Raw genomic sequence first — 13194 nt, 5'->3', positions numbered from 1 at the left:
TTACTTAGAATTGCTTTTAGACAAGTGAACACTACATACATTTGCAGAACAGTTCACTCTCTGTAGATCATTTAAAATGACTACCTTTAACGAAGCTGGTTTGTATTACTTCATTATTCTGGTGCCTTCACCTCAGTCACTTCCACTCACTTTCTCTACTGACTTGACAGGAGTAAGCATCCAAATGTTGAATTTTATTAAATGTTTTGCTACAAAAATGTGTAAGTGTTGCAGAGTATCAGCAACACATTAACATAAAATGATATATAATGTAGGTTTGTAATTATGGGAGAGATCATAAATCTTAAACACCCATTGGTTTAGAAATTAAATAGTTCTACTTAGTTCTCCCTAAATTACTCCAAATTTCTGAAATTTACCATTCATCTGGGTATGTTGTGACTACCCCAAGGATAAATTTTTAAAATGACTTGGCTTTCAAAAATGCAATTAATAAAATTCAAATGCAAAAGTGCCATTAGGTCTTTAAAATTTCAGCCCACTCCCTATTGCCAATAAGTCTATGGATATATACCATTTCAGTTAATTGCTTTTATAAACAGTTACTAAATTTATTTTTCTACATCTTTCTAGAAGACCTTAATTGTTCTGGCAGCTTTATAGGAAAGCTATTTTAACTTTTAATAAGTCTGAATTTCATTCACCTTGCTACACTTATATTAACCACTTATTATTACATTTTAAAAACGATATGGTTTTGGACTCTTTAAGCAACAAGAAGTTTCAACATTACACTCCAACCCCTCCTCCAGGTAAATGGCACAAGGCCTTTGAAACATTTCTATTTACAATCCTGGCAGCTGAATGGCTTAGTCTTGAGATTACAATTAGATTCTCATCAATTTTCGATTTGCCAATGATATAATATTTCCATCATACATCCTAATGTCTTCTACTTCTTTTTCCATTGTTATATAAAATATTTTCCCCCCTCCTCTTTTGTGTGGGCATCTCTATTTTTTCTTCAGAGTTGATTTAAATTGTTAATACCTAATTATAGAATCTATTACATTGTAATCATTTTTTATCTGTAGGTTAACCTAGTTCTAGGGAAAAAATGGTGTGAAGCTTCATGTGTTTGTAGTTCCCATCAGCTAAACAGAGTACGTAATATATAACAGTGTACAAAAAGCTTCACCTCTTGAGGGCAATGATTCATCTTAAAGAAGCAGATACTGTAGAAAGAAAAAAGTATTTGCAAAAGTTTTATTTTAAAGGATCAAAAATAAATACTGCACATATACACAGAGAAAATCCACTGATATTTATGTTCTTCGATGCACACTTTCAATACATGGCACCTTCATCTTCTTTATTGAGAAAATAAACTGTTATGGGTCCATAACTGGTATGTACAGTCTCTGTGACTCTGGCAAATAACCAGGAGCCAAGTCCATATAATAAAGTTGGAATACCTAGAAAACAAATGAATATGTATAAACATCAATGCTTATTAATCATGCAAGTTACTAATCACATATAACACTCTTCAGCAATGTTAACAAATTACAATGTGGTAAAATATAAAAATACTACTCAACATTGACTCTATGATTATCTAAGGGCTCAATTTCATCAATGTGGAACATGATGGCAATTATGTGAGTCCAGAGGTTTTCATACTATAGACAAGGTGGGTATAAATGTTAATTCAAGTACTTCATAAATTCATTACCCTTGAATAATCACGAAGTAATTCTATATTCTTTTCATAAATAAGAAAATGGAGAAGAATACTCATTAATTTAGTTGTAGATACTCCTGATTATTAGCCTTGAGCTAAAATTACTAGGTTAACACTACTGGGTTTTTGAGATGGAGTCTCACTCTGTTGCCAGGCTAGAGTGCAGTGGTGTTATCTCGGCTCACTGCCACCTCCACCTCCTGGGTTCAAGCGATTCTTCTGCCTCAGCCTCCTGAGTAGCTGGGACTACAGGCACGCGCCACCATGCTCAGATAATTTTGTACTTTTTTAGTAGAGACGGGGTTTCACCATGTTGGCCAGGATGGTCTCGATCTCTTGACCTTGTGATCCCCCTGCCTAGGCCTCTGAAAGTGCTGGGATTACAGGTGTGAGCCACCGCACCCGGCCAACATTACTGTTCTTTAAGTTAGTAGTAACACTAATGGCTGAAGTAATTTTTGTGCAACTTAAAAGAAGCTGGGTCAAAGAGCTGTCTTTAAAGTCTAAGGCAAAATCTAACTCCAAGTAAGATTTCAGTACAATAGGCATGAGAAAAAAACTATTATTCAGCATTTTTTCAGTTGATCTGAAAACAACCTTGTTTCAGCCAATTTGAAATCGATATACAGTAGACTCCAACATGTGTTTCTTCTTTGGAATTGATAAGATTTTGCTGCTTTGAGATTAGTTGCCATTTGTGATATACAAAACTAAACACACTATCCAGAGGTATGCATTAAGCACTCACTTGCATATAAGACTGTTGGACACAAAACAAACTTTCACAATTCCTATCTTTTTAAAGGTACTTATTTAAAATCAATGACTACTAACATATTAAAAATGTGATAAAACCATAGGCACATGAATCAATAACAAATAGTATGCTCTGGACAAGCATTAATTTTATGCTCTTTTGAGGGAAATGGGCAGAAAGTGATACTTTAAAAGGATAGCTGTACATTTGGAAAATCACTTACTTTCTAGTAATAAAGAAAGCGGCCGGGCACTGTGGCTCATGCCTGTAATCCCAGCACTTTGGGAGGCCGAAGCAGGCAGATCACCTGAGGTTGGGAGTTCGAGACCAGCCTGACCAAGATGGAGAAACCCCGTCTATACTAAAAATACAAAATTAGCTGGGCGTAGTGGTGCATGCCTGTAATCCTAGCTACTCAGGAGGCTGAGGCAGGAGAATTGCTTGAACCCAGGAGGCAGAGGTTGCAGTGAGCCGAGATCACACCACTGCATTTCAGCCTGGCGACAAAGAGAGACTCGACTCAAAAAAAAAAAAAAAAAAAAAAAGAAAAAAAGCAACACATGCTCTGGACTAATCATATTGCTAAATTTTTGTCTTATTTTTCTGCAAGAATATATTTGCTGTGTTAAGCTCTTTCTGGGTGTGTTTGTTGAACTACTTTGTGCTTCTCCCTGAAGCTGCATTCCAGTCACTGTGATACCAGAGATTAATCAGGAGAAGCATCACATCACTAGCTGGTAATGAGGAGAAGAGGAAAAAAATGCCCATTCAGGCTAGAATCTCTCTATTTTTAGGAATATACTGGGTCACAGTTTGTCACCATCACAGGGTTCCCTGGAACTCCTATGAAACCTTAGTGTATCACCTTCTTTGCCCTGATAATGTCCAAAAGAATCTCTAAATACCTCAAGGGAATGTCATAAAAAAAATCCACAAAAAACTAGAATAATAAAGCTACTTATAAATCATTTAACCACAAAGAAAAAAAAAAAGGCAAGTGGCACAGGGGTGGGAGGTGGAAAAAGAAGAATACGAACAAGCTAGGCAGAAATGAGAGAGAAGTAGAGGGAGTAGTTGAAATAAAAAATGAATTTAAAATGCAATATCACAACTTCAAAAGCTGAAAATCAATGGAATGAGGAAGAAAAAAATAGGCTCTAGAAGCAATTACTAATTTTCTAAGCATACTGAGACTAAAATATATAAAATGGGCCTCTTAAACCAAGACTAAGTATATAAATGTAAGGAATACCTGGTGACACTGACAATTTTGTTTTACAATATTTATCACAGTTATCAGTTAACATATTGATTTTAAAAATTCACACTTTTGAAAAATCATAAATACAGAAAAAAACAGTCAATATCTTTTCAGCTAAAATCAAGGGCTGATTTTTATTAAGATTACTAGCTTAATAACTATATTATATCTTATTAAAAAATAACCAGGAACCATTAGCAGTAATGCTGTTTGACAGGAGATGGAGTTATGATCTGAGTCAGAAATTCTGTATTTTTTCCCTTTGCTGTCTATTTAATGCAATCAGACTAATACTCAAAATGGGAAGGTTTGCCACCTATATAACTTATATATTACAAAATCTTCTTTGTAGCATAATCTTCTTTGTATGCTTTAAAGTCTGTAAGATTCTATGGAAAATTCAATTTTTTCTGAAAAATTAAATTTATATCTGAAACATATAACATCAAAAGAACCTGAAAATCAGTTCTTTGCATAATAATTCACTTTGAGTCAGTTGAACAGTAGGTAAACCACTGTCAAATTAAGTACTTTAAAAAATTAGAATTCCTCAGTAAATCCCATTCATTCCAATGGTAAGTTGCTTTTCTTAAATCTTAATCTACCTCTCAGCAGGATACCTAGACTGGTAAACCATCAGTAAAATGTCAGCTTCCAATGAAGGGAAGACGGAGGAGAAAAGGAGCAAATGGGTAAACAGAAATCTTTATTATTTACAAAATGGAAAAATGAATTACTCTAGTAATTACTAATTTGGAAGGGAAGAAGAGGAACAAAATCCTAAGTATAATATTAATAGGGTATGTACTTGATCATCCAGAGAGACGACTGTACATCACAGAATAGGAAAGGACTCTATTATCTAATTCACATCCCCTCTACCTTCAGACAAAAATTAAAAATAAATGTTACCAGATGTGTTCACCACTTTAAAATATTTTTAAATTTCCTTTATCAGTATATCCCAATTTGTATTAAAGCATGCATGAGCAAAAAGTTGTCCTTTTTGCTTAACTTAGAACTCTTACTCTCATTTTACCAGGATTTTTAGAATGTCCAAAAGACCATACATACCATTAAATCACTCTCTCACATTAAAAAACAAAACAAAACACACTACAACTGTTGTTTCTTTCAACTTTAAAAGGTTTTACTTTTCTATGTGTGGAATGTTCTGAGTATCCACTTTTTTTGGATGTCTTAATATCTATATCTAAAAGAGAGGCCCCTAATCATTAAGGTGATCTTAAACAAAATGTTAACACTAAAAATGTGACTTTAAAGGAAAAGAAGGCATTTGGCTCATGGTTTACCTATAACCCTCCCGTTATGCTTTCCCTATTATTCTTTAGGGAAGAATGATTTCTTGCTTATGAAAATGCTAAAATAAACTTATACTTCTCGAATCTAGTTAACACTCCAGTCTTTCCAAATAATTTCGAATTGAATTTCCGAAGTCACCTCACCCTGCAACTTCAACCAACCTCCAATGTAGTGGGCATGCTCTATACAGTCCATCAGTCAAATAATAAGAGGCATCTTTAAAGGATAACACTTTGCTAAATAATTTTCTCCTTACAGGACAGTCCAGTGGAGTAACGGCTCAAAAAGTCCATGACTGACATATATGTTATTATAAGCAAAAATACACAGACCACTTTTAACCTTAATGGACGATCAGATTATGTAATAGTATTACTAGCACGGCTGCGCAGGGCATAGTTTAATTCTGGCTTTTAAAACCTGGCTGGGTAACATGTTTTATTCAGCTCCATGGCTAGATTTTGAATCACTGAAATCTAGATTGATTTTATACCAGCTATTAGTAAGTTCAAAACATCCTGAGGCCTTCTGTTTTCCCCTGACCTATTTCCATGTTCGTACCTCTTCTGTCATTAAACCAAAAGAAAATATACACCTAGTGACAGTAAACACCCTCAGGGCATCTCCATGAAAACATACAAATACTAAAGACCTTTAAAAATATTTTAGGCCTAGTACCTCAGGAAGCGTTATGTCTGGTGAAAACCTTTGGTGCTTTTAGTAAAAGAAACTTTGAATTCATATAAAGAAAACAAAGAAACTGAAAGAGTAGTTCCAGTTCTTGCAACATAATGCAGCCGCAAAGTGATGTTCACGGGAATGAGTCCTGCCATGCAGTAAAACGGGTGTCAACTTCGGAGCCACTTTCCAGGGGGCGTTTCCTGACGCCCCCTGGCTTAGTGCCCAGACAGAGGTCGTCCCTGGTTAACTTGGGCAGGACAGGAGGGCGGCCTGCTCCTCCCTAGGCTCGAGGATGCGCCCGCAGCAGGTGAACGGCTTCGGGAGCCAGGAGCTCGGCAAGCTGGGGACCCCTGGGCGAGGACTACAAAGGACCCAAGGCGAAGCCAGCGCCGGCAGGCAGAGCCGACCCCGGCGGGACTCCACCTGCCCGCGAGTGTTCGTCAAGTGCTCGGCCGCTGCGGGGCCGTCCCGGCGGGGCGGGCTTCACCGCGTGGTCGCGGCCGTCGCCACTCACCGAGGTTGACGACCTTGAGCGCCGTGAAGAAGCGGTTCTGCCGGGCCAGGTCCTGCCAGGGCGCCTTGGAGCAGTGGTACTTGATGAAGGGGAAGCAGCCCGTGCGCAGGACATGGTAGTTGGCGCCCTGCACCTGCCAGTTGAAGTGAGAGAGGCCGAACTGGTCGTTGCGGACGGCGCTGTAGGGCACGCAGAAGGAGGTCCAGTGCGGCAGGCGCCGCTGCAGCAGGTGCCGCGTCAGCACCTCGGAGGCGCTGGGCTTGGGGCGGGCGGCGGCGCGCGAGGCCCACGGCCTGCACAGCAGCAGGCGGAGCGCGACTTCGTGGGCCAACCGCAGGGCCTCCATGGCCCGCCGCGCCGGGGACGCAGGCTGGTGTCCGCAGCCGCCGGCGCACAAGCGCGCCCCCGGGCGAGCGGCGGGAAGGCCAACGGGCGCCGCGCGGGTGCCCGAAAGCCCCCGGGGTGCGGCGGCGCGTGCGCACAGCGGTCCTGAGGCCTCCCGCTGGGGGTGGAGTCCGGGGGACAGGAGGCGTGACCTGCGCAAGGCGGGACCTGCGGGAGGCGGAGAGACACCTGCGTCAAGGGGCTGGTTTTGAGTGGCCTGGTATGACCTCGCGCCGTCATTAGTGACTCTGGGGCGGAGGAGGGATTCGGGCAGGTCTCATCAATTTGGGTCTGAGGAAAATTTAGGTGTAAAACAATTCAGTAACTTAACCACCTCCGCAAGGGGCAGAACTCAAACCCAGGTCTCCCTCCCACGCCCTGGGCTTCAGGGAAACTCTTGGGTGTCGTTGAAACACGACGAGGCGTCCTCAGGGAAGTGAGTAGGCAGCCGAGATCCCAGGTCTGCGTTGTTTGGTAAGGCCAGGAGCACTTTTGTGTGTAGGTCCTCGCTGTCGGGTACACTGTTTAAAATTAGTCCCAGAGATTTCAAAATCAAAAGTTTATTTAAAAACCTCACGTGTCTCGGTGCAGCGTCCGAACACACAAGGCCACCTCCCTCTAAGAACCTGGTAGACGGACCAGGAGCGTCTTACCGACCTTTGTGGTCCTCAGTCACCCATTATCAATCCATTACTTTGGGAAAACCTTTGCTCAAACTTTGCGGCCTCTTGAGGCAATAACTTACAGACACACCTACTTTTAAAAAAGCATTTCCTCTTTTGTCCTGAGCTCATTTTGTTTGGAAAGGCCATACATAAACAAGATGATGTGTCTGAAACCACCTTATGTAAATGAGGTACAGTAATTACGCATATAACAATTACTATCGTTGCTAAAAACTCAAGGGGGATGTAGGATAGTATGGCGAAATTTTATATTTCCCAGTTTTTTGTTTTGTTTTGTTTTTTTGAGACGGAGTCTCACTCTATTGCCCAGGCTGGAGTGCAATGGCGCTATCTTGGCTCACTGCAACCTCTGCTTCCCAGGTTCAAGTGATTCTCCTGCCTCAGCCTCTTGAGTAGCTGGGATTACAGGCGTGCACCACCCTACCCTGCTACTTTTTGTATTTTTAATAGAGACGCAGTTTCACCATGTTGGCCAGGCTGGTCTCAAACTCCTGACCTCATGATCCACCTGCCTCAGCCTCCCAAAGTGCTGGGATTACAGGCGTGAACCACTGCACCTGGCCTATTCCCCAGTTTTTATTGAACATTGATTGAGCACCCACCAACATATGCCGAATCTTGAACTTTACCTTACAGAATTTGAACTTGAACTTTACCTTATAGAACTTGGACTTTATAGAATTTTTTTTTTTTTTTTTGAAAGGATCTCACTGTTATCCAGGCTGAAGTGCAGTGGCTTGATTTCGGCTCACTGCAAATTCCTCCTCCTGGGCTCAATCGATCCTCCTCCTCTCAGCCTCCCAAGTAGCTGGGACTACAGGTGTGTGCCACCTACACTCGGCCACTGTTTTTGGTATTTTTTGTAGAGGTGGAATTTTGCCATGTTCCCAGGCTGGTCTTGAACACTTGGGCACAAGTGATCCCCCCACCTCGGCCTCCCAAAGTGGTGGAATTACAGGTGTGAGCCTTTGCACCTGACCAAATTAAATTTTAAAAAACAGTGGAGTCCTTTTTCAAACAAAATCTGTTGAAGAAGATCCTCAACACATAAAATTGGTTAAAACTTATGCTTTAGACTGGGCGTGGTGGGTCACACCTGTAATCCCAGCACTCTAGGAGGCCAAGGCCAGTGGATCATCTGAGGTCAGGAGTTCGAGACCAGCCTGGCCAACATGGCGAAACCCTGTCTCTACTAAAAATACAAAAATTAGCTGGGCGTGGTGGCACATGCCTGTAGTCCCAGCTACTCAGGAGGCTGAGGAAGGAGAATCGCTTGAACCCAGGAGGCAGAGGTTGCAGTGAGCCAAGATCGTGCCATTGCACTCCAGCCTGGCGGACAGAGCGAGACTCCGTCTAAAAAAAAAAAAAAAAAAAAAAAACGTATGCTTTATTACTAAACATAAGTTCAAAAATTGTTTTAAACTTTTATTTTACTTATTTATTTTTTAGGCATGCATTCTCACTATGTTGCTTAAGCTGATCTAGAACTCAAGCCAATCTGTCACTTCAGCCTCTTGAGTCACTGGGATTACAGGAACCACCAAGTCCAGCTGTAAGTTCAAATTTTTCATATTAACTTTTTAGGTAAATAAAAAACAAAACAATGAAACTTCAGTGTGTTGTTGTCTTGGATTTTCTTTTGTTTTGAGCAGAAAGGGGATTCATTGGAAGAAAAGTAGGTAGCCCAAATAGTAAACAAGAAGTCTAGAGAACTAGTCTCAGAAAATAGGAAGGAACCAGGAGAGTCTGAACAGCAAAGACATAGATAAGACCAACAGGAACTAGTCTGGCGAGCATGCCATTGCTGGCCCCACTGCCACTGGACTCTTGATCCTATTGCTTGCAAAATGTTGAAGCTGGGGGTTGTGGTTGTGAAAGTGGATCCTTTGAATTGAGTCGTTCCTATCCCCAGCTAAAACAGTGGAAAAGCCAGGGGGGAGAAAGCACTCAGGACACATGACATTACTTCAGAAATGTAATTCTCTGCAAGTCCCACTGCTGAAACTGCCTGTTGTGACCTGAGACCAGTTTTATCTGTAACTGCTGAGATAACTTGCTGCAACTCTAGAATTAATTCTCCCCACTGCCTTACCTATTGAAGCTTGCCAGCTCCTCAGAACCTTACTAGTGCCAATGAACTTTCTCAAAGAGCACTATGTAACATTTTTCTGTTTTATAAAAGCTCCAACCTTCTCTTCGCTCTTCGGACATATTGAAGACCACCTGGTCTGTGTGTATATACCAAATTGCAATTTTTTCCCCCCAAAAAGTGTTAAATTTAGAGATTAATCTCTGTATCTTTATTTTAACTTCAACATAGTGGCAGTTACAGCAGACTCAGTATCCAGTTTATTTCTGCATCTTCTGTTTTGGTTGTACACTATCAAGAAAATTCCGATTTCTTCAGAGAAGTAGATACAAATAAGAGTGGTTTTTAAATTATTCATCTTGAAATCCGGCCATGTGCTTCAATTACAAAAATGGCAGCAGGAGATTAATTATGAGATCTACACTGAAATGACTTAACCTCAAATTAATGTGTGGGCAGTTTGCAATATGTTAAATTTTGGCATTATCTGTCTTTTGGCAATATAAAAATCTTTTTTAAAAAAACATGAAATTTGAATTGAACATGTGCAGAATCCCTGAAGTATGTCTGAGAAACCCTAGGTTCTGTGGCATATGAGATGAAAACCACTGACAAAGAGGACCAGATATTACATATGTTCACTGCATTTTTGCATCAAGAAGGCTTGGGGAAAGGGCTACCAAACTGAAGGACTTCTGTTGGTAACAACTCTCTTGGCTAAACCTCATCAGCAGTGAAGGTTTCTCTTAACCCGAGCCTCTTTCACTATCTCCCTTTCTTTTCTATTCTAAGGTAGAAAGTTCCCTCAAAGAGAGACAAAAATGGTGGGCCACACCCCATATTTAAGAGTGTTTGAATGAAACATTCCCTTACCTAAAGATACAGAGATGGAGAAAATAACATCTCTTCTGACTTTAAGATTATTTGGTGCCACTTCCATAATTGAAATAAGATAATTTCTCAAAACAACAGCAACCAACCCACAACTCAGATCACATGCTTGATTTTCTTTTCAGTTCCAATTCTTCATGGCTGTGAAACAGGGACCTAGGGATGTTGCACTCAAAAGCCTAAGTTGATGTTTTTTTAAAAAATTGTATCCTATAATTAAGAATGCATTAAATAAATACGTTTTTCCACATAGCATAGAGAAACGGCATCTCTCTTAGAAGGAACCCCTTAAAATGACTATAAAGACCGATACTGTGGACAGCATTTAGCATGTGCACACATACTTCATGCTGCTCCTAGAAGAGGCTTTGCATTCCTGTTTTTGTTTTAAAGGCATGTAGAACATTGTAGGTGCCTAGAACATATTAAAAATGAATTTTAGGCTGGGTGTGGTGGCTCTTGCCTGTAATCCCAGCACTTTGGGAGGCCGAGGCAGATGGATCACCTGAGGTTGGAAATTCGAGACCAGCCTGACAAACATGGAAAAACCCCATCTCTACTAAAAATACAAAATTAGCCAGGTATGGTGGCGCATGCCCGTAATCCCAGCTACTTGGGAGGCTGAGGCAGGAGAATCGCTTAAACCCAGGAGGCGGAGGTTGCGGTGAGCCAAGATTGCACCATTGCACTCCAGCCTGGGCAACAAGAGCGAAACTCCATCCCAAAAAAAAAAAAAAAAAAGAATTTAATAAAATTGATAAATTGGGATAGTTTAAAATTAAAATTTTCTATTCATCAAAAGCCATATGAAGAGACTAAAAAGGTAATTCATAGAGTGGAAGAAGTATTTGCAATACATATATCTGATAAAGCATTTGAGTATCTAGAACACACTCATACAAATCATTAAGAAAAAGACAATTCAATGGAAAAATGAACAAATATTTTAATGGACATTTTATAAAGAAGAATAACCAGTGGTCCAATAAACAGGTGAAAAGTGCTTGATTCCAATAATTATCTGAGAAATAGAAATTAAAAACCTCAATGCAATACCATTACACACCTACTAGAATGGTGAAAGTAGAAGAGACAGAAAATACTAAGTATTGGTTAGGATTTGGAGTAATTGGAACTCTTATACATTGCGGGCCCCCATTTTGGAAAAATTTTTGGCAGTATAGTGCTATATATATAATAGCTGAATATAGGCATGCCTTATGACCCAGGCGTAACACACCTAGATCTGTATTGGTATTGGTCTGCTTGGGCTGCCATAACAAAATACCACAGATTGGGTAGCTTAACAGAAATTTATTTGTCATAGTTCTGGAGGCTAGGAAGTCCAAGATCAAGGTGCTGGCCAATTGGGTTCCTAATGAGGGTTCTCTTCCTGGCTTATACATGGCTGCATTCTCACTGTGTCTTTGCATGGCGGAGAGAGAGCTCTGCTGTCTCTTCCTGTTTGTTTGTTTGTTTGTTTGTTTGTTTTATGGTTTTGAGACAGAGAGTCTCACTCTGTTCGCCCTGGCATGCAGTGGCACCATCATAGCTCACTGCAGCCTGGAACTTCAGAGCACAAGCAATTCTCCCACCTCAGACTCCTGAGTAGCTGGGACTACAGGCACACACCACCATGCTCAGCTATTTTTTTTTTTTTTTTGTAGAGATGGGGGTCTCACTATGTTTCATTTATATATGGTGTAAAAGTAGGCAAAAACTCATCTATGCTATTAGTGTTAGAAGGCAAGACAGTGATTAGTTACCCTTAGCGGAGTGGGTCTAGGGGGAAGCCTGTGACTAGAAGGAACATGAGGACTTCTGAGAATTATTCTCTTTCTTGATCTGGATCCTGGTTGAATGAGTGTATTCACTTTGTGAAAATTATTTTAACTGTACACATTTGATATGTGTATCTTTCTCTTTCTTTCCTCCTTTCTTTTTCTTTTCTCTTTTTCTCTTTCGAGGCAGTATTTTGCTGTGTCACCCAGGCTGAAGTGCCATGGCATGATCATGGCTCACTGCAGCCTCTACCTCCCAGGCTCAAGAGATCCTCCCAGCTCAGCCTCCCAAGTAGCTGGGACTACAGACCTGAACCACTATGCCCAGCTAATTTTTTGTATGTTGTATTTTTTGTAGAGACATGGTCTCACTTTGTTTTGCAGGCTGATCTTGAACTCCTGGGCTCAAGCAATCCTCCTACCTCGGCCTCCCAATGTGTTGGGATTACAGGCGTGAGTTGCAGTGCCCAGCTGATATATATACTTTTCTATATGTATATTATACTTCAATAAAAAGTTTGAAACAGAAAATGAGTTCTACAGGTAGTACTATATATTAACACATCCTGTTGTTATCATTCATTAAGTATCTGCAGAGAACATGTCACTGTGGACTTGACCCAGATCTTATCCTGTACATGTATAGAACAGTTATTCTCATGTTGCTTTTCTGATCTTACTGTGAGATCCTGATTTATTCATATATTTCTAAGTGTGATTTAAAACAGAATAGATTAGGGATGTAGTATTCAACTCACTGCTATTCCCAGAGGGAGAAGTGTAGGAAAGTTACTGGGTGCCTATGTCAGCAAGTTGGTAAAAGATAAAGGAACTATGAACAAGAGATAGAAATGTTTACATTTAGGATTTTATTTTAAATTTCTACTTTGAGGCCTAAGGGCCTTTGGTTCCATGAAAGAAGGACCATGGAGAGGATGCTGTCCCATTCATATTCCAGCATGCTTTAGAACTTAAAAATAGATACTCACAGGAGCCACAGACATTGGTTTTCTAGAAACCCAAATCTGCTTGGTGGCTCAGTGCCCTCTAAGCCATGCTCAGCACCAGGAGAGATGGCTTGAGAGACCCCTGCAGCTGGATGAATGTTCATTAATTCTCCCC

General features: G+C 40.5%; 1 protein-coding gene and 1 long non-coding RNA gene across 2 annotated transcripts; one reads left to right on the top strand and one right to left on the bottom strand.

Annotated features, from left to right (window-relative positions):
- Window positions 1–547: 547 nt before the first annotated feature.
- Window positions 548–6758, bottom strand: C7AH15orf61 (chromosome 7a C15orf61 homolog). Its single transcript, XM_025390415.1, has 2 exons — window positions 6242–6758; window positions 548–1436 (listed from the first exon to the last, which is right to left on the bottom strand). The coding sequence occupies exons 1-2, from the start codon at window positions 6585–6587 to the stop codon at window positions 1309–1311; spliced, it is 474 nt and encodes a 157-aa protein (XP_025246200.1). The 5' UTR covers window positions 6588–6758; the 3' UTR covers window positions 548–1308.
- Window positions 5710–12603, top strand: LOC112627774. The gene is made up of 3 exons (XR_003120225.1): window positions 5710–6342; window positions 8761–8863; window positions 12263–12603. It is a non-coding gene; the product is annotated as an uncharacterized LOC112627774 (long non-coding RNA).
- The last annotated feature ends 591 nt before the right edge of the window (window positions 12604–13194 follow it).

This window comes from Theropithecus gelada, chromosome 7a (genome assembly GCF_003255815.1).
Source record: "Theropithecus gelada isolate Dixy chromosome 7a, Tgel_1.0, whole genome shotgun sequence".
NCBI lineage: Eukaryota > Metazoa > Chordata > Mammalia > Primates > Cercopithecidae > Theropithecus > Theropithecus gelada.
Note: the sequence above shows the minus strand (reverse complement) of the source record. Positions and strands in the feature narration are given on the sequence as shown.

Coding starts and splice junctions, on each gene's coding strand:
- C7AH15orf61 (XM_025390415.1), bottom strand. CDS start 6,587: ATGGAGGCCCTGCGGTTGGCCCACGAAGTCGCGCTCCGCCTGCTGCTG. Junction 1,437..6,241: donor GCTCAAGGTCGTCAACCTCG/GTGAGTGGCGAC, acceptor TTTGTTTTCTAG/GTATTCCAACTTTATTATAT.